This window comes from Schistocerca cancellata, chromosome 11 (genome assembly GCF_023864275.1).
Source record: "Schistocerca cancellata isolate TAMUIC-IGC-003103 chromosome 11, iqSchCanc2.1, whole genome shotgun sequence".
NCBI lineage: Eukaryota > Metazoa > Arthropoda > Insecta > Orthoptera > Acrididae > Schistocerca > Schistocerca cancellata.
The window spans coordinates 17,002,045-17,029,556 of NC_064636.1; the positions used below are offsets into that span (position 1 = coordinate 17,002,045).

At 42.2% G+C, this 27,512-nt stretch overlaps 1 protein-coding gene across 1 annotated transcript in view; it reads right to left on the reverse strand.

Annotated features, from left to right (window-relative positions):
• LOC126108829 (uncharacterized) overlaps positions 1–26,845 on the reverse strand; it is a 66,926-nt gene extending 40,081 nt beyond the window's left edge. Inside the window, exons 1-4 of the mRNA XM_049914193.1 lie at positions 26,613–26,845; positions 22,811–22,989; positions 13,292–13,619; positions 4,543–4,902 (exon numbers count right to left, since the gene is read on the reverse strand). Of these exons, the coding sequence (XP_049770150.1) occupies positions 4,543–4,902; positions 13,292–13,619; positions 22,811–22,989; positions 26,613–26,845 (1,100 nt within the window). The remainder of the gene's footprint in view (positions 1–4,542; positions 4,903–13,291; positions 13,620–22,810; positions 22,990–26,612) is intronic.
• Positions 26,846–27,512: the final 667 nt, after the last annotated feature.

The window sequence follows — 27,512 nt, forward strand, 5'->3', positions numbered from 1 at the left end:
GCCTACAATTAAAAAAAGAGAGGAATCATCAAATTAGCGAAACGATGGCAAGAGACTGCTATTTGTTGTTACTTACACTGCTGCTTTCTTTGATAATGATCAACAAGAACCAAATAATAGACTGCGTATGATATAACATGTTCTGAATGAGAGTTTGGCGAAAATTTTTCTCCGTTTGAAAATCTTTGCGGCCGCTTCTTTAGTACATCAAATTCTGCACAGAAATTAGTCATCTTAGATTTAAAAATCTAGTCAGTTGCCCTGCTTCATTTCTGACTGTATCACTATTAGGCATAAGAGTAATACGAATATAAACATGACACGATACGTATATTCTTCCGCGTTTGCTGTTGTCTCACTCTAGTTTCTTAGTTTATTTGGCAGACAGGATTTAAATGAGATAGAAGCAAACACGAAAGAATACATGGCAAAATGTTTATATTCGTATTATTCTTGTGGTGAAGAGAATACTGCATGTGATTCACATTTCATCAGGTTCCTATTAGCAACCATCTCTTCTCACAGGTAGGAAAAAATTCAGAACGTAGAGTTGGCCATATTGACAAAAATACCAGTATTACCAGTCGGATTTTCGTAGTACATTGAAATTCGAAGATGAACAATACGGAATTTGTATTTACTTCGTTGGATAATGTATGAAAATGCAATGGTCGAAACTCGGGCGGAGAAAAATGCTCGTCTTCCAATTTTTTTTTAATATTATTTACTGACGCAGAGGTTTTGGCGCCAGTATTTATCTTTGTGTCTACAAAGGATGCCTGTGTAGCGCTACATATATTCGACGGCAGAAGTTAGTTGTGGCGGCACCTATCAACATTTTTCAGAACTTCCGCTTACTTTGCACTCGATTCTAAGCCGCAGGCGGTTTTTTGGATTACAAAAACCGGAAAAAAAGTGCGGCTTAGATTCGAGTAAATACGGTATCTCTGTCTTGCGTGGTACCCTGTCTTGCACCTTTAAGCTCTCAGGTTTTCAAATCTCATCTGGTGCAGTCCCTAACAATCAGTCTTTCCTTCTCATCCCAACTCTTAAGTCTCCCCTGACCCGGGGTCTGGGTAGCTTTCCAAACTCTACCCTTTTTCCTAAATGTCTCCAGTTCCTTTTCCTTCCCTTTCATACCTTCATCCCTTCTGCCAGAAGAAAGGAGCCACTGACTCTGATAGCTTGCATAAGTAAAACTTTTTTTTTATTTTTAATGTGTGCTGTCCTGTCACAACTTTGTCAGTAGATTTTTTAATCTATCCAATTACATTATCTTCTTTTGTTCTGCTCTGCAGTTTAATTAGAGTTTCCCAATACCACATAGCACAATTTAGCCTTTGGGCAAAAGTTCAATGAGGATAATCCCTACATGGTCCCAAAAGTCAGAAGCAACTTTTTTTGGGCCGAAATAACAGTTTCCAATTTTTTTCACCGATGCTGATGAGGAATATCATCTCATCACTGGCTGTATTTTCGTGTCGGTGCTGTAGTGCAACACCCTCGTTTCAGTGGCAGTCGCTACAGAGTGAAGAAATTGTTCACTTTCCAGTTAGCCAGACAAATTCAAATGAAGATGTGGTACTGTTGACTTTCTATTGGTCTGTGAACTGTTTTGGTATCCATCTCTCACATAATTTTTGAAAGCTAAGTTTACGAGTATTCATTACGTGCAGAAGAGATGTGGAGATGTCTGGAAACATAGAGTTCATCTCACTGAAACCGATTATCACCACAAATCATTTCTTCAATCTCATCCACCATTTCATCAGTCACGACTGAAGAATATCCAATCCTTTCCTCGTCATGAACAGTCATTCTGCCAGCTTTAAACTCACGACACCACTTATACACATATCTATGGTTCAGAACACCGTCCCCACAAACTGTTCTGATTTCAATAAATATCTGGAACGGTGGGTTTACCTTTGCAAAAAGAAACCAGATTACACTTCTCAGCTCACAGCTGGTGGGATTCGGAATACACAAATTCATTTCAACACATTACTACAACAAGAGACAAATTAGAGCGTGATCAGTGATACATGAAGTCCCGAAATCTTTGCCAAAAAAAAGGTCCCTTTGATTGTCAGAGGCTCAGTTCTCACTGGCTTGTACCGATTGCACACTTTTACTCGGCCCCTGAACGGCCGATGCTGCGAGCAAAAGCCTGTGATCGGCTCCTACCTCAATGGCCAGTGAGAAAAGCCCTGCTCCTTTTCCCAGGGCAACTTGTTGTTGTTGTTGTTGTGGTCTTCAGTCCTGAGACTGGTTTGATGCAGCTCTCCATGCTACTCTATCCTGTGCAAGCTTCTTCATCTCCCAGTATCTACTGCAACCTACATGCTTCTGAATCTGCTTAGTGTATTCATCTCTTGGTCTCCCTCTACGATTTTTACCCTCCACACTGCCCTCCAAAGCTAAATTTGTGATCCCTTGATGCCTCAAAACATGTCCTACCAACCGATCCCTTCTTCTAGTCAAGTTGTGCCACAAACTTCTCTTCTCCCCAATCCTATTCAATACCTCCTCATTAGTTACGTGATCTACCCACCTTATCTTCAGCATTCTTCTGTAGCACCACATTTCGAAAGCGTCTATTCTCTTCTTGTCCAAACTAGTTATCGTCCATGTTTCACTTCCATACATGGCTACACTCCATACAAATACTTTCAGAAACGACTTCCTGACACTTAAATCTATACTCGATGTTAACAAAGTCCTCTTCTTGAGAAACGCTTTCCTTGCCATTGCCAGTCTACATTTTATATCCTCTCTACTTCGACCATCATCGGTTATTTTACTCCCTAAATAGCAAAACTCCTTTACTACTTTAAGTGTCTCATTTCCTAATCTAATTCCCTCAGCATCACCCGACTTAATTTGACTACATTCCATTATCCTCGTTTTGCTTTTGTTGATGTTCATCTTATATCCTCCTTTCAAGACACTGTCCATTCCGTTCAACTGCTCTTCCAAATCCTTTGCTGTCTCTGACAGAATTACAATGTCATCGGCGAACCTCAAAGTTTTTACTTCTTCTCCATGAATTTTAATACCTATTCTTATAATATATAAAATTATTATTCTTATAATATATATAATATATAAAAGAAACAAACGTCTAACAGATTAATGTGCCGCACAAGTGACACCAAAGTTTATGGCGAGTCGCTAGGAGGACCGGCTACACCATCTTTGCCCATTTTTGCAAATAATATTAACAATCACTACAGACAACAGTGCGCACATGTATCGACATTATATTCACAATGGCTGCTTACTGTTACAGTGCACAATGCTGTTGCACAGTTAAGGTCAGAAACGAGCAGAAACAATCTGGAGCGGCACGAATTCGGCAGACTTCCGGCGACTGAGAGGAGCCGAGTTAAAGTACGGAATCGGTGCTCTACGTAGCCTACCGTTAAAGCCCCACTAGTGCCTCAAGTCGATCCCTAAAGCTAAACTATAGTTCGGACAATGGTGGGTTATGCTGCTCTCTCTTAATACTTAAACAAAAATTTTGAAACTGCAACACTTTCTAGCACGATTTGCAAAAAGCGATGTTCTACAACGGGAAACACGTGCTGACATAAAGCAGCAATAAATTAATAAATTGCTCAGTAAGAGTGTCTACAAAAAAAAAGAAAGAAATGTAAAGGTGGAATGACCGGACACATACCACGGCACGAGTCACAGGTGAAAACTGCAGCTACGGCTGGTAGAAGAAAAGAATAACACGGATACACTTAGATATGAGAATGTAAGGCAGACAGAAAGTAATGGGTAGCAGCAGACACGAAAACAACGATAAATTTAACATCAAAGTTGGGCACCACAAAGTAGACGAAATGAAGCAGTTCTGCTACCTGGAGAGACACACGAAAGAGAACGTAAAAAACCAATCTACCTCAGGCAAAGAGGGCGTTCCTCGACAGAAGTAGTCTAGTAGTATCAAATGTACACTTCGATTTGAGGTCAAAATTTTTGAGAATGTACATCTGGAGCAGGGCAGGCACGGAAGTGGATCCTGGACTGTGGAGAAACTGGAATAGAAGAAGAGAGTGGAGGCATTTGAAATGTGGAGCTAAAGAAGGATTTTGATAATTAGGTAGACTGACAGGATGAGAAATGAGAAGTTTCTCCACACAATTGGTGAGGGGAGAAGTACGGTGTAATCGTTGAAAAGGAAGGAGAGAATGATAAGAAAAGTGTTAAGACGTCAGGTAATAACTTGTACAGCACTGAAGGGATTTGTAGGAGGTGAGAACTGTAGGGAAAGACATATATTTGATAGCCCGGCAACTGTGGACGGTGTCGGATGGAGCAATTATACCGGTATGACAAGGATAACTGACGAGTGAAACAGAGGAGAAATACCTCAAACCAAACTTATGGCCGATGACCAAAACAATGCCAATTTAGTATGTGTACCGTATACGTAATATACCAGTAGTAGCGCCAAACTACGACGGAGTGTTTTAAGGACAATGTAATGTATTTTCACGAAGGAATTCAATACTCTGCAGCAGTGCCACCAACCTGTGCGGCGACTTCATAATGGCCATAGCAATTAGCTCCTCGTAGGAGAATGGCGGTTTCGCGCTGGCTGTACTGGCCGACGCTGTGGCACCAGAGGTCCGCTCCTCGCCCGCCGCACCGCCAGGGCTGCCCGCAGCGGTTCCCCGCCCGCCGTCACCGGTGCCGTCGGTGCACCCGTTACCGGTGCCACCGGACGGGGAGGTCAGAGTAGCGGCACCTCCCGTCGACGTCACCGCAATCGGTCCCGGGATACCGTCCTCGCAGTAGCCACTTTCGCCAGGGAGGGGCGGCTCGTAGGCGGGCCGGACGGCGTCGTCGTCCTCGGAGACCGAGAGGCCGGCCGAGGTCGGGACGGCGGTGCTGTTTCGAGGTGACGGAGACAGTGTTTTATCGTTAAACATTCGAGAAGTTCTATATTGTTTAAACAGTGGAAAATTGGGGATAGAATGTAGCAGAGGTTGTGTAGGGATGCTCCCAATCCCTTACCTCACAGCTCACACCCCTGTAATAGACCTAGATGATTGATTTATTGATTGTTTATTGTTGTAGAGACCTCAAAGATCATCTGAGGCATTACAAAAGTCAATATTACATAGTATAAATGTTACACAAATAATTACAAAAACAAGAGAAATATTACACAATATAAATATTACACAAATAATTATGGTACCTTGACACAAAAACAAAACAGAGAAACTTCTGGTACAAATTGATATTGCATAGTAAATTTAGCCAATTACAGACTTACTCATATATAGAAGCATATAAAAACTGATCACAAAGTGTAGTCATACCATATTCTTTGCCTCCCTTAAAAATTTATCAGTTTCATAAATGCTGAGCTCAAGAAGAAATTCTTTTACTTTTTTTTTGAATTGTTGAACTGGAAAATCCCTGATATGTTGGGGTATGGCATTAAAAATTTTTATGGACTTGTATAAGAAGCACTTTTGTGTTTTTTTTTATAGTTGCATCGGAAAGAAACTAGGTCCTGCTTGTTTCTTGTGTTATAATTATGTCGCATGTCATCCTGTTGTTCACTTGGATAGTTTTCCTTAATATGCATTACACACTGTAGTATAAATATTGACGGCAGGGTCATCATCTGTAACTTTTTAAAGCTTGGCCTACAGTGAGCACTGGGTGCCAAGCTACATATCAGTCTTATTGCCTTCTTTTGTAGTTTGAAGACATTAGAGCTGCCTTGCTTTGATGTCCCCACAGTATTGTACCATAGGAAATGTGACTGTGAATTAAAGCAAAATAAACCACTTTAAGTACTGTCACGTTTAGAAAAAGACGCAGCTTCCTTAGAGCAAATATTCCTTTGCTAATGCTGCTTCCCACTTCATTCTATATGGCTACCCCAGGATAATTTTGAATCAATTGAGATTCCAAGGAAATTAACAGTATTTGAGCTCTGCTCAAGTTCAGTGTTATTATTCCACGATACATACAGGTCTTGTATTTTTTTTCGGTTGACACAAAGGGAATTAGCTTTACACAAATTTTCAACTTTGACAGTGCACTGGTCTGCTTCATATTTCACCTTCTGTGCTGTTTCTGCAGTTATACAGACTGCAAGATCATCTGCAAATAAATAAGTCCTAGTTGATGGCCCAGCTATGTTACATGGTAAGTCATTTATATAAATAATAAATAGAATTGGGCCAAGTACAGAACCTTGTGGGACACCCATGCCCACAGCTAAGTAATCTGATTCTGCACCATTAAAAACCACCTTCTGCACTCTATTACTTAGGTAAGATTTTATCAATTCCAGAGCACTTCCTGTAAAGCCATAGAATTGCAGTTTGTTCAGTAAAACTTCACGAGACACAGTGTCGAAAGCTTTTGATAAATCAGAGTTTATTCTGAACCACTAGCTTGCTTTCTAGTTGCTTCACACACTGTGTTAAAAGTGATAAGGCAGATTTAACAGTTCCTAACCCTGATCTGGAGCCAAATTGACTATCAGTTAAGATTTTGCTTTCTTCAAAGTATTTTACTATTTGATTATTTAATATAGCTTCTATCACTTTAGACAAGATTTGTACAATTGAAACAGGCCTAAAATTATCACAACTTGAGAGGCTGCCTTTTTTGTGTATTGGAGTGACTTTAACAAACTTTAGTGCCTTTGGGAACTGAGCCTCCAAAATACATGTATTTACTACATGTGTTATCAATTCTAGCAGTTGAACTGAATCGCACTTTAACATGGCTGAACTTAAACCATAAACGTCATTACTAAAACTGTTCTTCATTTTCCTCAGTATATTAGTAACATCCTGTACCTTGACCAGTTTAAAACTAAATGTACCTGTCCCATACGTCCTCCTACCACCATCTACTCCAGTCCGGTCACTAACACCACCTACCCCTTTAAAGGCAGGGCTACCTGTGGAACCGGTCATGTGATCTAAAAACTTCACTGCAACCACTGTGCCACATTCTGTGTGGGCACGACAACCGACAAGCTGTACGTCCGCACCAATGGCCACCAACAAACTGCGGCCGAAAAATACGTGGACCACCCTGTCGCTGAGAACGCTGACAAACGTGACATCCTTCATTTCGATGACTGCTTCACAGCCTGTGTTGTACAGATTCTTCCCACCGTCATCAGATTTTCCGAACTGCGCAGGTGGGAACTTTCCCTGCAATATATCCTATAATTCTCCTGGCCTCAACCTTCCTCAGTCACTGTCCTGTTCCCATTCCAGCACTACACGGCCTATCTAAGAACCAGCACCTCCGCTATACGGTGAGCGGCAACCTCCCTTCTCGTACTATTGTTACATTCCATCCTGGATCGTCCATTGTTTGATTTTTCTTTCTTTTATCCTTTTTTGTGCCTTTGTTTATAATAACAGATTCTTCATGATATTGTTGTAATATCTGGATTTTTCTTTTATCATAATGTCTGTAAGTACCAGGTATAAACATTTAATTACACGCGAAAATATGAGTTGACGGCCCAGATAATGGGATGTAACTGTGAAGAATGAATAAATAAACAAACAAATCTTAAAGATTTGTGATTTTCTCCATTACTTTCTAACGTAACATCTGATTGATATATTTGTTTTGGAATGTCCACAGCTGCACAATTTCTCATTTTCTTTCTTGCATCAAATCTAGCCAACTGTGGAACTTGTAAAACAATTACCAGGGGAATTGTTCTTTCAAATGAGATTCTTCATCCTATTTTCCCAGCACTTTTTCGTTCTCCCAATCTGCTGCTGTTTTTGTTCACGAGTGAAGATTCTTCCACATGTTCTCCATTTTTCTTGAAAAACCAACCTGGGACCAAACTGCTTAGGTAACGGTCCCTAAGCTTACATACTACTTAATCTAACTTACGCTATAGACAACACACACACCCGTGCCCGAGGGAGGACTCGAACCTCCAAGGGGGGGAGCCGCGCGGACCATGACAAGGTGCCTCAGATCGCTCGGCTACCCTGCGCGGGTTTCTTGAAAACCCATGTTATATATGTTACGAATTTTTTGCTGTTTTCAATGTACTCTTCACATGTCCATACATATAATATATTCTTCTTTTCCCACCAATTTTTTTTTTTTATCCACTGACTTATTGTTACTTAAATATTAGATGATTCTTTTAGTTATCCTACTATCCTCCATTCTTTTCACGACATGTGTCCAAAGAAACTGACCTATCTTTTGTGGATTATGTCAAATATTTAGGATACTTTCTTATAGACTTATTTTTTGCTTCCCTATTTGTACTTTTCATTCACAGTGATCCCAGTATTTTTCGATGGGTTCTCACCATTTTCTTCTCAATTTTTTATTTCTCCTACTTTAAGTGCGGTAATGCACTATGCTGCATAGAGCACTGGCAGGTTTAAAGCTATTTCACAGTGTCTAATTTCCAAAATCACGGAAATTCATATTTTTGATACTGTGTCCTTGAAGAGTTGATATGCCACCCCATCTTCTCAGATACCGCTTCTTAGGTCACTCCTTTATTACGACTGATTTCTCCAAGATATTTTATTTTTGAATTTTGTTAATCTTCCAAAATTCTTTGTTCTACGATTTCTGGGCACCTACGATATTTGTTACGTAATCTGTTTTGGATGTTGAGATACGTAAGATTGTTTCTAATTTGTGTGCCTAAACTGTCAAATCAGTTCTGAAGGGAGGCTGTTGTAGTCAGACACAGCATACAAGATGATGTCTCTTTTCAAATTTTATGATGACAACTGGATCAGTAGAGGAAGACGGGAAACCAATACCCTGAGAGACAAATGGGATACAGATCTGCCATAATAGGGACAATCACGGACAGAGAAGTTAGTGGCTGAATCACAACAAATTGGAATAAACATCAGAACAGTAAACATAGTTCGCGGAATCCACAGGCCAACTACAATGACCGACATCAGTTTAACAAAAATGCACTGCCCATGAACAATGGACCTCACTAATGCATTGTGGCAATTCAGTTGGCTGATCCTTGCAATAAAGAGTGTAATGTGCGAGAGATTGAAAATCCGTGTCAATGACTAGTGGAATACAGTGTGCATCACAAGAGCGACAGTGAAGAGAAACATGGAGGTCTGGGTGTTTTGTAGGCACGTTTCAATGACACTTGCGAAATATTCCTTGAAGAAAGTGAAGAAATAATTCAAATTAAGTATTCCAAAATAAATGTAAACGTGGGTAATGTTACTGTTCAACATATTTTAGACACTAGTAATCAGGTGTAGGCTAACAGAGAAGAGGTTTTCATCCATTATTGTGACAGCAGTGTACGGCATTCCCTACTACTGCACGAGACTAGTAAGGGGTGCTGTTCACATGGCAAGTATGTAGAGATGAAAGGGAAAACGTGACTAGACTTCGTATGTCAACTGCATTTGTCCCACAAGAGTTGTCTCTAATAATCTTCCCTTCATCGGAGATCACAGCCATAAACAATTGTTTGAAAGAAATTTCTGCTATTTGACTGTAAACTGTTCATTTATTTTAGACATTCACGTTTGCCACAGGTGACAAGAATATATTAGCTGTTAAATGTGGAGTACTGTATGTTAAAGCACTAAGCATTGTGTGGGACTTCACCAAATTTAGATTTTTCTTTTCACTCGCATAACTTAAGTGTATTCTGACCATAAAGCCTTACAGTGCCCACAGAAGGTCGAAAGGTGTCAGGATGGAGCCAGTCTGTAATTTTATTATTACTGCTATTTTTCATTCTTCAATCGTGCAACAATTAATTTTTTATTTCTTTGCACAAGTGACACAAGATTTTAACTTCAAGAGGGACAGGGACGATTGCAAAAGTCATCACACCCCTCTAAGAAAAATTCCAGTTACCGGTAACTGTGTATGGGGTCTGCATGTCGTACTAGGCCGGTAAATTAGCAGTGTCTCAGTGGGCGACCACAGCAGAGGGCACCCTGTTATCAGCTGGAGGGCGAAAGCCTCCGGGGACAGATTTCCTCGATCTCTGGCAGTCGACCACTGGCACGGGGTAGCTTCCCCACTCCTCTGACGACTGCGTACCGGACTGCCACGTTGGCGAAGCAGACTGACTTCTTCGTGGAAAAAGGGGAGGTGTCTGCTGCTCATAAAAGAACAGAGTGTGGCCGGACGGTAGGGCAGCTGATCGCTTTTGATAAAGTCGGCACAACTTCCTATCACTGGAGTACAGTGGTCGTCGACCCGACTTACGACGCAGAGTGCGGGAGACGCGACGATCGGACAGTGCCAAAAAAGTAGAGAAATTGGGTGAAGTTTTACAAGAAACGGAAGCATGGCTTTGCTCGCATTTTTTGAGTGTGAGAGTTTATGACCGAACTGTTACTACCACTGCTGTCCGAGCTACCGGAGATGGCAGTCAAGTGTGTGTGTGAAGTGTGTTTCCTTGTGTGTGTGTGTGTGTGTGTGTGTGTGTGTGTGTGTGTGCGCGCGCGTGCGTGTTCTGTTTTCTAAAGAAGGCACTGGCTGAAATCTAAATGTGAAACAGTCTTTTTGTCGTACTTGCCTGCAACTCAACATGTCAGCTTTACAGTGAGTAGCAAGCTATCCTTTTCCAATATTGCCGAGGAAAAACATATCTGAATTAAACATTATTATATGACACAGGCCGTATGCACGATCAGAATTATGGAAGCTAGATTAACCCTATCTTTGACTGTGGATATTTGACATTTTGCACCAGAGCACTGACTGTATAGCAAACATTTATTTCAGATTATATATACATGTAATCTGGATAATTTTTTAATTATGGTCATTTGTAATTTCAGCTGTATCTTTATGGTGTGAACCTTGAATTGCTAGAGCACGATAATGAAATATGGGACACACTGTGCTGACACTCTCTGAATACGCACAATGGACACAACTGTGGGATTGTGGCAATGAGGTCTCAAATGAAAAGGAAAAAATATGTTGTCAAATATTACTAACCTCTGAAGCATAGCATAAGCTGTATTTATTACATCAAAGCTATTATGTCACAAAAATTCTCTATGAAATTACATTACTTAGAGTACAACATTCACAAATTAATATGTTACATTGCTAAATATTTGTATGTATTGTATAACAAAAAACATATTGTTATTTACAGCTTTGTAATGCACTTCCTGTTCTACTCCACCTTACCCTCACGAGTCTTGTGCATAAATTTCGCAGTGGACAGGTGTGTATGTTACGTGGCAAAATGTGACGACACCAAACAAATCGTCAGATACCAACACGGCGAACACCACTCGCTCACTACGAATACCGTCAACGACATTATTTCACACGTTTATTAGTATTTCCATTCTCATTCACGTCACATTCCACGTTTAACTAGTTTTTCTATTACACAGCCAAAATTTTTATGTATTAACTTGATTATAAATTATACTTGTCACTGTTAACATGTAAATACGAATGACACCAGGTTTTAAGTTTTCTACAGAGGCAGTAGCTTACCCTGTAAAATATATAAATGTGAAGTGGCAAAAACCACACTAGAGGAGTTTAATTCATAGTTATTGGCACCTTTTTGTGACGATCAATCTGTATTAGCTTATTCTGTGAATATATTGAAAACTTTTAAAGCAAAAATGTGTCACAACAAAGTTACATCACTAGTTAGAAATGCCATCTATCATCCAATACACACGTCTATTTAAGCCACAGACAAGATTATTTGAAATTTAAATTGTTTACGAAAAAACTGAAATATAACCACTGTCGAAGCATCATTACATCAGACAAATTACATTAAGGTGCAATGAAGCATTTTAAACAGGAAAAGTGTCTGTAGTAATAAAACTGAAGAATTATCAGTTGGCAAGCATTTTACTAACCAACTGAAACTGCACAGATTGGTGGTAAGTATTTTGTTACATTCTGGTTTTGTAATATCCATGTGGCAATGAGGGGAGTATTTACCAACTTTATTACACAAATAAACTGCCTCGACGCACAGACAGTTGCGAGCACGCAGTGTCGAGAAGTGGACGCGTGGTTGTAGCACGTCACTGTAATCATGTTACACACTGCAAAGAAGCGACATAATGAATTGATTATTGACGATATTCTCCTGAAAGTTTCGAAGTTTTTCCCGCACACCTTGGCTCTTAAACAAAAACAGTGACATACGAAAGCCTGCCGTGACTCGGTTAAAATGCAAAAAGGTGGTTAATTCTTTTCTGAAAAATCCTCACACGTGACACGATCGTGATATCAGTACAAACTTATACAAAGTGCAAAAATTCACATGAAGCGTCAATGTTTTGATGACATAACTGACTGTAGTGGTTAATAAAAAAGAAAAAGGAGAAGAGAAGAAAAGAAAAGGTTGAAAATGTGGGAAGAAATGGTGAATAAAATGCAAATTGGACTTCGTATTACAGAAAAGTTATCAGACTTCATGATTCGGAAAAGCTATTGTCGGGGTGGTCCTTGTGGCGTTTCTGAGCAAAAGTCAAACCAATTTCCAGTACAAAAATTATTTGAAAAAAGACACAGAATAACAAAATGTAACTGACAAGGGGAAATGGCATAGATAAGAGTTCATATTTTATCGTGTTAACATGTCTTCTTTCGTGCGGCGTCCAGGTCTTCAAAAATGTCCTACTTCATTTCTGCGTGAAAAGTCTGCTCCGAAATCTTGCAATCGTCCAGGAATCACTAATTGATACAAATCAAAATCATCTTGACCCCGAATGCAATTTATTTTACGTTGCTACTTCCATCCTCCGAATTTCATAACAACTTCCAAAATATGTCTACACATTAATAAGTTTTTTTTGTCTTAATCAGATCAAGACTAGCTAATAAGTTTTTTACGTCTGCATTCAGCTTCCGCTCTCGAGAGACAACAGACAGATAGAAAATAAAAAAAAAAAAAAGTTACAATTTTAGTATTTTCTCTGCCGTCGAGCGCTCATACCGCTGCAACAGTGTAATTTATATCTGAGGGAACGAGTGTAGCGGGGCGAAATTCAAAGTCCCGCTACACGACATTCGAGCCAATGTGACATACGAGTTGAACGACACCCAAAAGAAGGACTTTTCTGTCATTTTCAAATGATCGTATGAACGATCTGTGCACTGTACTCAAAATGTGGGGACTATTTGGAACTCCCGAAGTACTGAAATCACAATCTTAACTACAAATTTTTGGACCGAGAGGGTATAAGGAATGTTAACGAATCTCAGATCGATAGCGATACGACTGTAAAGTAGTGAGCTGGTCCTTTACCTGGAGTAGTGGGGGTAGGCGGAGACCGACTCGGTGACGCCTCCGACTGCGCCGCTTCCTACGCCACTACCTCCACCGCCGGCAGGGTCGGCACTGCGCGCCGAGGGCTCCGACAGTGACCCGGCCGCGTTCTCCGGCAGCCGGAGGTGTTCGGACGGGCCGGAGCGGTGTCGCTGCCGACGGGGGTCGTCGTCGACGTGTCGGTGTCGGCCGTGGAGCGAGGACGCTCGGCGCGCCGGCACCGCCGCTGCCGAGCCCCCGCGTCGTGGCCGCTTCGTGCGCCCGTCGCGGGATCTGTCGTTCTCCGACACGTCCTCGTACCGTGGGTCTGCAACCGACAGGTGCGGCAATTGTTCGGTAGTAAGCACAAATGAGGAATTCACCTTTATCGAACACAAAATCGTGTAGGTCTACATCTACACCGTACGAGGTCCACGATTGAGGAATTTGTTGCTAGCGCACTCGAGCAGGTGTAATTTCGACTGATAGCTCACGCACTGCCTGCGATATGTAAGCTGTAAGAGAATCTCAGGCCAGAGAGCAGTGTCGTACGGAGTAGCAACTGTGTAGCAGTTGTAGTAGTAGTGTAGTAGTAGCTAGCGGTCTGTTGTACGGAGTTGGCTGGGCCAGTCGTGTGGAGCGATGGCGGTGCCTGAGCGTTCTAGTATAAGGTACAAGCAGCCTCGCGCATCTGTACTATTGTTATGTCGAGTCCCATGTAGATGTTTTTTTAAAAAATCTCTTAATAATAATCTTTCTCATAAAAATTAAGTTTGACAATCATTAATCTCAATTTAAAGAATTTACTAATTTCTCCAATCCGTGGTCATCCCGATTATTGTAAAGAAAAAGCAGTTGTTTCTTTTTATACATGACAAATCTATTGGACAGCATTGCACTGGGCCATACCAGAAAAAATTCTTATAGGAGCAGATATATATGCGTTATCTGGCGACCTTATCGAGGTAAGAATTTCAATTTATTCAGAATGATCTTTCGGGCCCATGACACAGCATTGCTGAAGTCCAATTTACCAGTTTAAATTCACAGTCAATTATTGAAAGGTTATAAGTGAGCCACAATTTTATTGAGAGGTTAGTCACATTTTTATTATTGGTAGGTTACAGAATTTATCTGTTGGGCAGTTACACTAAATGTGAATTATATAATTATATTTTTTACTGTTGGGAAGTTACACTAGAAAGTGAATGCAATATACTTATTTTTTCTGTTGGGTAGTTACACTAAATGTGAATGTGAATACTATACCTATATTTTATAGTGTTGGGAGGTTATTATGTAATTTACCTGTTAGGAGGTTACAACACGAAATCATGTCAGGTTATCACCCAAACCACGGCATCGTATTATTGCACCGTTTCGACGAATTACCTATTCGTCATCTGTGTCTGGTTCACGTCCAGTTCATTTCTTTGCAACTGCTGGACCACAGACTCCTCCGTCGACAGCCTGGCGGACGGGCCGATGCACAGCTCTGGAAGAAATTTCACAGCTGACGGTGCGAAGCTCCCTGGTGGGGTGTCAGTCCGTCGTTTCCCGCCTATTCTGCCCGCTGCCTCTGCCAGTTTCTAGTCAGAGTTTCTGACATATTTTTGGTAATAGCACGTCCTACACACACCTCAGTTACAAATCACCACACCGGACTATACTCACATTTCCACTGCCTCTTTTGTAGCCACATCCCAAAACCAATAAATCTTTCACAGCACCTCTATCTGTTCAAAAGCAAACCTTGCATTAATGCTACATTCTGCCACTATATTCCTCTTAAGCCTCGTTTACAATGGCTTAATGGAAGTGACCGTATACAAATAACCATTAGCAGACAATTCATCAGGGTTCACTAGCATTCGTTTGTATCTGTGACGGAGTGTTTACAGTAGAAGAAATAGAAGAGAACACAAGACGAACAACACGGCCTACGAAAGCTGCGTTAATGGTTTTTCACTGCTTGTAACTGTCACACGGGATACAGCACTATACAATTAGAGACAGTTTTGATATCCACAGAGGATTATTTTGCACGGCAAATCCATTGATTTTCCTGAAGAAGACAAAATGATTTAGGAAAAGAAGAATTTAGGTGTCTTAATATGTATGTAGATGTGAAAAGCACGAAAATAGTACAATTAACACAATGTCAGCTTCCTTAGCATTAATCCAAAACTTTCCACACGTCGGTGGACACCTTTCGAGGGCTGTATATTACAACAGAGGAGGAAATTTAAAAGCAAAACACTAATTACTGATGACCAACATCACATGAAGAAAGGCTAGCATTTACACGCTTGTTATTAACTAATGGAGGTATTTCATTAGTGACTATCTATCACTTCAGTAGTTGCTACACTTCACGTAGTTTATAATGTCTGCAGTGACACACATGAAGCAACTTAAGAATTGTACCAAAGTACGTGTATTGAAGATAATGTTATTCCACTGTACTCGATCGATAGCAACTAGTGTTCCTATGCAGAATCATTTTAGTCATTTTCCTCAGATTGTAGACACATTGTTAGTTTTGTACTACGAACACACGAAGAAACTTTCCAGGTTGTTGGTGTTTTACTCGGTTTCAATGAGGCCATTCTATAATGATTACTGCGTAGTACCAGATAAAGAGTGAACATCAATAAAACTGACAAACTGCACGGTCAGTTTCACGATTGGGAATAGAGGAAAAAGGTCCTACGAACACGTGTCCAGAAATGCAACGTTGTCACGATAGACGGTGCTGACGAATGAAAGTTCCTCTGACCACACGCTGTGTCTGTAGCCCACAGATGGTGAGCTAACAGACTGACGATGCCAGTTCCGGTAAAGGTGTTTCCTCGGCAAAGAAGACCGATGACAGAAATTCCATAATTGTGACGGTGTGGTGCAAAAGCTATCGACAAAATCCTTCCCGTGCAGTGAAATCCACTGCCGTTAATCCTCACACTAGTCGCAGGCAATAGGGATAGTAGCAGTTGTCGTGCACGATACACGTAATCGTACTTTGGCTTACACCGTGTTTGCGGACCACTCGCCTGGAGTTCGCACTAGGGTTCGTCTCGGAATCCCGTAGGACCCGGCCCCCCAGATCTCGCGTACACCCAGTCTGCTGCCTCCCTGCACCTTCGCCTGTCCGAAGGGACCCGGGGTCACACAGCAGCCCAAAAAGGGTCCGAAATGTCGTGCAGTCAGTATCTGTGAGAGTACTCGTCACACACACACACACACACACACACACCACGTCAGCTTCTTCCCTAAATGAAGTATGCTGCATCAATCACACACAAGGAACACACAGCATGTGGTCAGAGGAATTTTCATTCGTCAGTGCCGTTTTCTGTGGCAATGGTGCATCTCCAAACACACATTCTTGAACCTTTTTTTCTCCATTTTCAGTCAGGAATCCATTCCTGCAGTTTGTCTGTTTTATTAATGTTCACTGTTACGAGAATAATAAACAAATATCTATGTGATAATTATGGTCTGAAGAGCTCACCACTTATGTAATCATTTCTTACAGATACCCACTTACAGGACCAATGCTAAATGTTGTGCTGGCATATAACCGTACAAAGCACAATTTGGTCCATTTCAACCTTTTTAATTTCATTTGTCTCAATTATAACTAATTTATCTGTACGTATAACTATTTGTATAGTTTTAACGAAGTGATATACAGAGGCAGTGTGGTTTCAGTTATCTGACACTGCTGTTGTGGGTGCGAGTTGCGTTTGCGCGAGTGTGTCGTGTGTGCGTCGTTTGTTTACTGTTGTCGAAGGCCGACGGCCGACATCTTTAATTGCGAGAGTCTTTTTGTCGTGCCTATCTGCGACTCGGCATCTCCGCCACACGGTGAATCGCAACTTTCATTCTATGTAATATTGTTACATTCCATTCTGGATTTTCCGTTGTTTGATTTACAGAGGAGTTTGATGGAAATAGAACTGCTTTGCATTAAACTCTTTTAATACAGTAATGAACTGCTAGTCGTGGTTATTCATTTATAACATAACTTTGATTTAAATGCGAGATGTAAATGTATCCATCACTATGCATTCCTAAGTATTTCAAAATGTCATGTTTGGAACAACTGTTATCCCATGAGCTAATTTAAGACATTTTTTCAGTGAACAGAAATATCTTTTTTTTTATTTAGTACAATGTCCAGTCCTTAATGTAACTGCGCATAAGCTGCAATGAAATCATGTATGAAGATTTAAGTGCAGGACTCTCAGGTTGTTCACTACACAAGAGATATATATTAATGGTCTGCACACTGTTGAAGACTGTGTTTGTTACCCTGAGCACCAGATCTTCTTCAATTATTTAAAGTAGCATGGTGAGATCTTAAACCCTCCGTATATTTTCACATTTTAATTTCTCACATTACTGCGAATCAGTGATCCTTCGTGCAATTTCCTGCCAAAGTGACAATGAGTGATTCTGATTTTCTGGATCGTGGTTTTCACTAATGTTGACAGGTGAATTAGTGTGTAGTATTATTACGTTTACACTATTTCTGTAGAACAAACCCGTTCAAGAAGAACACTCAGAGCTGATTAGCATTTGAGCACTGTGAGTGGCAATTGACATTTGTTTTCACTGCCAAGGAGGCACGACAGCGGTTGTCTGATTGTGCCAATCAGCGTAGTGAATTCATATCGGAAGGCAGCTGCTGGTAGATCCTACCTTGTTACACTGTTTTGCTGTGCCCTGTCTAATTCTTACTCTGCCGCTGAGCTACGTAAGATTCATTTTGTTTCTCCTTTTGCCGAAGGAAAACAGTTTCGGCTAAACTTTCCCAGCAGTACAGGTTAGCTGTTGTGTCTTTACCATCCAGAATTTTAAGATATCGCTCCTCCCTTGGTGCAGTGTCCAATTAGAGCCATTTCTTAAGGTTTTGCTGGGAATGTCTATAAACATTAATATTATCTTAAGATTGTGTAATAGCAAAAAAATATGTTGTTGCATTCAAATATTCCAAAAACTTACAAATTTAATTATATGTCCACGGCTATTCAAAAAGAAGGAACAAATTTGATACATTTATTGCTTCCAAACTGTAGAAGATAGAAACATAATTCCAATGTTCCTGAAAAGTGAAAAGATCAAATTTTTATGCATTCAATTTGAGCACCATGTGTTAGATGGAAAAAAAGGTGCATCAATGTCTGTCAAACCGAGAATGTATTTGAGTAGCCTTGTGGACACAGTTTTTGTAATATCCACTGGTGGTAGTGTCCGCAGCATACTTGTCACCAACATGTAGAACACTTTGTCACTAAGAAACCATCCAGGCGTGACTGAATTTTCACCAGTAGTTCTCTCCAAACATCTAAAATCACAAAACATTACAGAACCACCTGTGTTCTGAACTACACCCCTCCACACACTGTGCGTCCAATGTCTCATCGGACCGTCCGTTTATTTGACACGTCCCGTGTCTCAAAAAGAGGCAAAATTGTGATTTCTCAGATCGTACTAAGTGCCTGCAGTCAGGCACTGTGGTGTTTCTGTCTCTTTTTGCATTCGCTCCTCCTCCTCCATCTTCTGTTTCTCATACCACTGTCCCTTGTCCGGGGAGGGTCAGTTTTGTTATTAACAGATTTGGCACGGTTTATCAAATGGATGGCAGGATGCCCTACCCGTCGCCCCCCCCCCCCCCCCCCCCCCCCCTCCGGATGGAATACGTGTACCCCAACTATGTGCGTATATTGTTATTCGTGTGAAAGTTGGGAAAAGCTTTCCTATATGTTTGCAAATAACATAACTGAGGGGGGTCTGGGTACCAGCCCAATATTCACCTAGTGGGAGGTGGGAAACGGTATAAAAACTACATCGAGGCCCGGCACACTCCCACTCTGGGGGCGGTGCACAACCAACTCTCGGAAGTGGCGCCTGATCGCACACGGCTATCCCAAAGGGGTCGCGTCGCACTCACTGACGACAGCCGCTGTCAGTTTTGCAACTGACTGTCATCGATAAGACGCGACACGTCTCGTCAGTCTCTGTCAGTTAGCACCTTTCGCCGACTGCCGTTCTTACGCCACATTACACGGTGGCGAGTTCGTCGCAGATACTGTGAAGAGTCTGTCGGTCCGCCGACAAATCTGGCACCTCCGTTCACGTGTGGTCTCGGTCACTGCACGTCGTGTCACGTCTCCACGTCGATCCGCCTCACTGTGCCGATTCCGTATGACTGACCGTCACAGGTACACTACTTCACTGCCGTGAACTAAGTCGACAGTGGAAAGCCACGTGACCACGTAGTACCAGTCCTACACTGACTACGGCACTGCAAAGTGAGTGAAGAACCATCTACATTTATACTCCGCAAGCCACCCAACGGTGTGTGGCGGAGGGCACTTTCCGTGCCACTGTCATTACCTCCCTTTTCTGTTCCAGTCGCGTATGGTTCGCGGGAAGAACGACTGTCTGAAAGCCTCCGTGCACCTTCACGAGATAAGTGTCTGATATTCTGTACAGTGAGCTCATCTCATTGTCAAACCGATGGAATTGATTGACACGACGCAGAAATAATAAAGTCGTAAGCTAGTAAACTGGTCGGCACCAACCTCACTAGGTATCTGTTTAATGTAATCTACATCTCTGCTCTGCAAGAATCTGGATCAACACTGTGCGAGTCCCTGTCGTCTGCAGTACGGAGTCGGCAATAAATAAAGGTGGCAACTCGAGATTTCACAGCAGCTTCCAGTAAGTAGTTGGCTGGCCACTGTGGCCAGCGGTTCAAGGCGCTTCGGTCCAGAACCGCGCCGCTGCTACGCTCGCAGGTTCGAATCCTGCCTCGGGCACGGATGTGTGTGATGTACTTAGGTTAGTAAGGTTTAAGTAGTTCTAAGTGTAGGGGACTGATGACCTCAGATCTTAAGTCCCACAGTGCTTAAAGCCATCTGAAGTAAATAGCTGCTAACGGTTTATGGTGACACACTGCCTGCAACCTCTGCCCAGATTTCACGAGTTGTCACCTGCTTATTCATCAGTGGCAGTTTACCGATCCTATAACTTCTGACAGTGCAGTCCTGCTGAAGGAGCCGCCCGTGCCTACTCTTGCTGCCGCACTGTCGTCCCCGGCACATCTCGTCGGCACTTATTCCGCAGTCACTCGACTACTGCCAGCTGTCCGTGTGATCTGTCAGTACGATGCTCACATGTACCGCATGCCAATTAGTTGCCTTTCCTCAAAGTCTAAAAATTCCCGTAAGATCTGTGTACACGTCCTGTTGGCACGATGTGTTGCCATCTCCAACTGAGAGTTCCAGTAACATTACAGTCCCAACAGCCATTAACTACTAGCAATGGCTTGTAGCTGCACTGAAAATGAAATTTCTTCCTTATTCACACTTAATAAACATATACTGAAAGGCCAGTCTGCTAGTATTTCCTAGAATTAAAATAAACAGCAACAGAAAGCATTTTGCCGATGTTGCTGAGGTGAAGAAAAAAACGATGGAACTGCTGTCAAGCATCACAAAAGATGAATTTAAACATTTTTTTTTGAAAATGGAATAAAAGATTAGACAAGTGTGTTAGTCCATTTGGAGAATAGTTTGAAGGCGATTGAAGGTTTGTGCTTAAACTATGGCCATAGAACAACAGCTAAACAAGCTGAAGTCGGCACTGAGCCGTGGCTGGCCCGAGTCACGCTCGTCTCGGGTTGAACATCGGTTGCAGTTCTGTGCTTTTATTTCTCCTACGGTTATCGCGATAATGTTGCTGTCCTCCCCGTGAGTGGCAGCCACAGTGTGTATCGATACTAGTACTGCTGTACTATCTTTGGTGTGGCGGATATAGTTTCCGGCTGGGCGGAGTGTGACCAGTCGGTCGGTTGGCGTGGAGCAGCGAGGAAGTCTCCGTCTGGCCGGAGCCGCTGGCGGTGTGCACGTGTGGTTAGAGCGTGAGGAGCTGCTTGCGACTGCTACAAAGTTCGGCGCCCACCGATCTTGCAGATGAAAGTTGAGTCCTCACGTAACCTACTATCGAGCCTCAACTATTAACATTTCTTCGTTTCATCCTGGTTGTCGCTTTTGGGACATTCCCGCGAGAAACGACATGTGTGTATTCAAGTTGGCCAAGATTCCAGCCGTCTTCCTGTGGAGTTAAACTTAATTTATTCCTCGTTATGGAAGTTGACCAGTGGTATCTTCTGCCTCGTGGCCGTCGACGTTCCGTTTACCTGTCCCGGTCGTCGATGTAATTTTTGGCAGTGTATTTTCTCGTCATGTCGATGTCGTCCAGCATGGCGTGTAATTCGGCAGCTGAGGTGTTGTCGGTCGTTGTGGGCGGCAATATTCTGTGTCGTCATACTGAAATCTTGCGGTCGTTTTGCCGGTTGCGTGGAGCGGAACTGATTTGGTCGATTGGTGGGTCAGCTGTCTGTGGGTCGGGTTGCCTTCAGATTAAGAAGTCGCTGGACAGGCTGCCTGTCTCACCTAAATGGGTGTTAGTGTTACAATCCCAGGCCGACCCTCGGAAACTTCTGAGCACCGTTCCTTGTGTGTTACACAGTAATATATCCCTGTCTGGGCTTTAGTTATTTGGTCGATGTGTGGCCTTCAGTCGAGTTTTAATATCTCTTAAATTAATGTTCTAGTCTTGCCCTTAAGGCACGAGATTGTTATTCTTTATAGAAGCCTTCAGCCGAATTTTATATGAAATGTTTTAAGATACGGCCTTCTGCCTTTTAAAATTGAAACTCTTCTTTCTAGGGCTTAAACCGTTAAATTATTTGCTGACGTGTGGCCTTCAGCCGAGTTTTAATATCTCTTAAATTAATGTTCTTGTCTTGCCCTTAAGGCATAAGATTTTTAAAGCTTTTGTATGGGGCCTTCAGCCAAATTTTGCACGAAATGTTTTAAGATAAGGCCTTCTGCCTTTGATCGAAACTCTTCTTACTGTTTAACATGCGGCCTCCAGCCAAGTTCGATTAAAATTAAATTGCTAAGGCCTTCAGCCTGTTCAGATTGAAGATTTAGAAAATAGTTTTGGGTGGAACCACCAGAAGAACCGCGTATTTCAATTTCTTGCTTTTGGATTTTGAGTGTGGCCTACAGCCGATCTAAAGTTAATCAAAGAAGATCGATTGAAGTTTTGAGTGTTTTGCATCCTCGTTGTAATATTGTGTGTTGATAAATAAAGTTTGTATGTCGAGTGCAACTGAGTGCACCTTATTTTGGCCCCTTTCCAACAATCTAATCCGCTCTGTCCTGCAAGCCCAGGCATTTCAGGCACATCGAATGTGGAGTCAACTCACACCCACGTACGGCACTACAGCGGCCACAAGCGACACCACTGACGACAGCCGGGCTACGTAATAACGGCGTTCCACCGGCACTCGTTCCACTCGACAACGGCCGACAAGTGCTCGGTTAAAAGAGCGTGCCGTTTTCAACAACTCGACGCAGCTGGGACCCCGAAAGCATTCTTTTGTGACGAGAATAGGAAAGGAGTAGGTGGGGCGGCGACAGGCCCGGCCACGGAACTCACCGAGTGTCCAGTAGTTGCAGCATTTCGCTTTGTCGTCGCCGCCCTCCTGCGGCACTTTGACGAAGCACTTGTTATACCACAGGCAGCAGCTTATCGCGTGCAGCCAGATCTTCCTGTTGCGTCTGAAGTAGGGGAAGCGGCTCGCGATGTCATCGTAGATCTCCGACAGCGTCAGTTTCCTGCCGGACAAACAAAAACGTACGTTACGATCCGAATCGCCCAAAGGATACCTCGGTTCAGAACTCGGGGAAGAGGGCACGTTCGAGCACCTTTAATGTGTGTCCGACAAGTCCCCGTACCCGTCCTGACACTGTGCAATTGGAGAAATACACCCTCATTTTAAAGATTTCCCTCCCGTCAAGTTGCCGAAAAACACTGATCTCGATATTGTGTCGTCTGATTTTATTTATTTGTAACATTAGGGACCGTGAAGTTATGAGAGTCTGCTAACTTGGAAGCTAAGTAACATTTGACGGACACAACACAGACACAAAACACAGAACAGCACAGGCAGCAGTGACATTCCGAACAAGGGGAAGGCTCCTACCGTCTGAACTTAACTGGAAAAAGAAATTTCTGAGAATGTATGTTTGGAGCACAGCACTGTATGGTTGTGAGCCACAGACTGTGAGAAAATCACGAAAGAAGAGAATCAAAGCATTTTATAAATGGTGCAAATAAAAAACTGAAAATAAGGCAACTCTCAGGATAAGAATGCAAAATCTCTGAGATTTGAGAAATACGAACATTTCTCGAAAGAAAAACAGGTATGTGCTCCCTTTTCCTTTAAAACTATAAATAGTAGCATGGCTAATACTATCTATTGTTCTACGAAACTGAATGAGTGCTACACCATTGATGAAGTTTCAACCTCGAAAGAAGTTTATCAATACCAGTTAGCGGGAGGGGGGGATGGGAAAAAATCACTCATCCAATCCAGAAGTCACTCACAGTTAGAGTAGTTAGTTTTTGATGTGTGTGTAATGGTCAATAACACTTAAAAGATCGTTGCAATAATTCTATCACTGTCAGTTTATCAGTTGCTAAGCAACGTATCAACAAGCTGACTATGCAATGATTAATATTTGTCCTATCCCGACAGTATATCGCTTCTCACTTGCTTTAAGCATCAAGACAATTACTATGCCGCTTATATAAGTCTTTGATAGTTATTATCAAGGTAATGTCCGTAAATTGCCGTTAATGTCACTGAATCACACACGCGACAATAACGCCCGATATGCAGCCGCGTATCTCGAACTCCGCGCCGATATTTGAGAATTCCCGCGCGATTTGTTTGCACCGAAGTCGGGCCGTGGTTCCCTAGAATAATTTTTAAATCAACTGCAGGTTGTAAATGAACAATTCTATCCCCATTCGTGAAAGTTACAGCAGATCCGCACTCGACGACTACTCGATCGCGCACACGAGCAACACAGAAGTTTTTGTTCTTACAAATAGAAAGCATGTCGTGCATAATGCACAAAGGTTATTTGCTATGTCAAAACATATTTATATCTGTCTCATTAAAATGCATTACCTATTAAATGTTGTACATAATTAAATTCTTTACTCTGTAAATAATCAATAAAATTTAGAAATGAATGACATGTATAAAAAAAAATCTCAAGTTGATACGACGTCACGGGTCACTACTGGTTTTGACTCCCCTACACTCACGTGACGCAAAGTAGATCCAACTATATAGGACATACCCATATAATGTTACAGAATGGACCTGCAGAGTTACAGACCAATATCCCTAACTTCTGTATGTTGCAGAATCCTTGAACATATTCTCAGTTCGAATACAATAAACTTTCTTGAGACTGAGAAGTTTATGTCCACGAATCAGCACAGTTTCAGAAAGCATCGCTCGTGCAAAACTCAGCTTGCCTTTTTCTAACATGATGTACTGAGAACTATGGATGAATGGCAACAGGCAGATTCCATATTTATGGATTTCTGGAAAGCATTTGACATGGTGCCCCACTGCAGGCTATTAATGAAGGTACAAGCACATGGAATAAGTTTACAGATATGCGAGTGGCCGGAAGACTTCTTAAATAATAGAACCCCGTACGTTTCCCCGGACAGCAAATGTTCGTCAGAGCTGAGAGTATTATCAGGAGTGCTCCAGGAAAGTAGGATAGCACTGCTGTTGTTCTCTTTACACACGAATGATTTGGTGAAAAGCACGGGAAGCAATCTGCGATTCTTTGCTGATGATGCTGTGGTGTACACTAAGATGTCAAAGTTGAGTAACAGTAGGAAGATACAAGATGACATAGACAAAATTTCCAGTTGGTTTGACGAATAGCAGCTAGCTCTACATGTGGAAAAATGTAAGTTAATGCAGATGAGTAGGAAGAACAAGCCTGTAATGTTAAGTTACAGTATTACTATAGTGTAATGTTGCAAAGTGAAATGAAATGGAAAGAACACGTGAGAACTGCGGTAGGCCAAGCTGAACAGTTGACTTCAGTTTTTTGGGAGAATTTTAGGAAACAGTGGTCCTGCTGTAAAGGAGGCCACATATAGGATGCCGGTGTGAACTGTTCTCGAGTACTGCTCACGTGTTTGGAACCGGTACCAGGTCGGGCTGAAGAAAGACATTGAAGCAATTCAGGGGCGGGCTGCTAGATTTGTTACCGGAAGGTCTGAACACAACGTAAGTGTTACGGAGATGCTTCGGGAACTCAAATGGGAATCCCTGGAGGGAAGGCGACGTTCTTTTTGAGAAACACTACTGAGAAAATTTAGAGAACTGGCATTTGAAGCTGACTGTTGAAAGATTCTACTGCTGCCAAAATACATTGCGTGTAAGGACCACAAACATAAGATTTGAGAAATTAGGGCACATACATAGGCATACAGACAGTCATTCTTCCATTATTATGTAGAGTCGAACAGGAAAGGAAATGACTAGTAATGGCACAGAGTACCCTCCGCAATACACCGCACGGTGGCTTGCGGAGTATCTGTGTAGGTGTAAATGTGGATGAAACAAAACAGCTCATGAAATACAAAGCAAAGAGGTCTTAAAACACAGAATAGCATAGGCAAAAACGGCATTCCTGGCCAAAAGAAGTCTGGTACTATCTAAAATACACTTTCATCTGGGGTAGTAATTTCTGAGAATGTAGATTATGACCAAATCAAGCACGGAATTGAACTGTGGACTGTGGGGAAGTAGATTTGGACCAAAGCAAGCACGGAAGTGAACCACAAACTGTGGGGAAACTGTAACGGAAGATAAACCTGGATGCATTCAAGATATGACGCTACAGATGGATTTTGAAAATTACATAGAGTGATACAATAAGTAACGGGATTTCTCTGCACAACTGAAGAAGAAAGAAACATTACATAAACACTGATACAAAGAAGGGACAGGATGTTAAGTGTTAATAACTTGCATAATTCAGCACGGAGCTGCAGAGGATAAAAACTGGACAGTAAGATTGGAATACTTCAGATAAATAATTGAAGATATCTGTCGAAGGTGCTCGTCTAAGTGAAGAGATCTGTGCAGGAGTAGTCGGAAATCCGATGGGGAAAAAAATCAATATTAATTATTCTAGATAATGTTAGGCTGAGTAGTTACACCGATTTTGTTGCAAGTGAGACAAATGGAGAAATACATCAACCACACTTACAGTCATTGACCAAAACAACAGTAATTTATTCCTACTATACAATTAAGATACCACTGGTAGTGCTGAACTACGGTGGCAAATATTAAGGACGGTGTACAGTATTCGAATCGAGAGAAGAATCATCTTGCAGCAGTGATACCAACCTGTACGGTGACTGTGCTATGGCACCAGCAATGAGTGCCTTGTGGGTGAGCTGTGGCTTAGTGGTGGCAGGACTGCTAGAGTCAGTGCCACGGAGGTGCCGCTTCTCGCCTCCCTCGCCGGCAGCTCTGCCCGTGCCAGTTCTCCCGCTGTCAGTGTAAGTTTTGCCGCTGCCACTGTCCGAAATGCCACAGGACGCGGAGGTCAGAGTACCGGCGTCGCCCATCGACTTCATCACGTCCAAAGCCGCAGTGTCGTACTCGCAGTGGCTGCCGCCTAGGGGGGACGAGTCTGCGGCAGCCCGGTCGGTGCCATCGACCTCAGACTTCGACGGGCCGTTCGGGGTCGAGCCGGCGGTGCTGTTTCCGTGGGAGAAAGACGGTGTTCGGTGGTTAAAGATTTGACGAGGTTTGTGCCGGTTAAACAGAGACGTTCAAAGCAGAACTTCAAATTGTACTTGCAACTGAGGCCAAAACAAGTAAGTTAATACGAGATGCAAAATTAATGGGAAACTTCAGTTCACATAGAACACCGTACGGAGTTCTCCCTAAGATCAGGGAAAGGCTAAAATGGCGAACATGTTTTTTAGGTTAAAGTCAAAGTTCAGAAAGACAGCAATAGAGAAAAATAGAATAAAAGGAGCTTCGTGTACAGTAAATAGGGATACAGCTATGGGTAGTATCAATTTATTTCATCAAAATATCAGGGGGATAAAATATAAAGTACATGAGCTGTTAGTGTGTTTAGATGATCTCAAAAATAAGAAAGAGATTGATGTACTTTGTCTGTCTGAACACTGTGTAACTGTGGGGATGGATAGTGTCAGTATAAATGGACCCACTCCACTCCATGTAAACACAGCCCACACCATTACGGATCCACCACCACCTCGCACAGTGCCT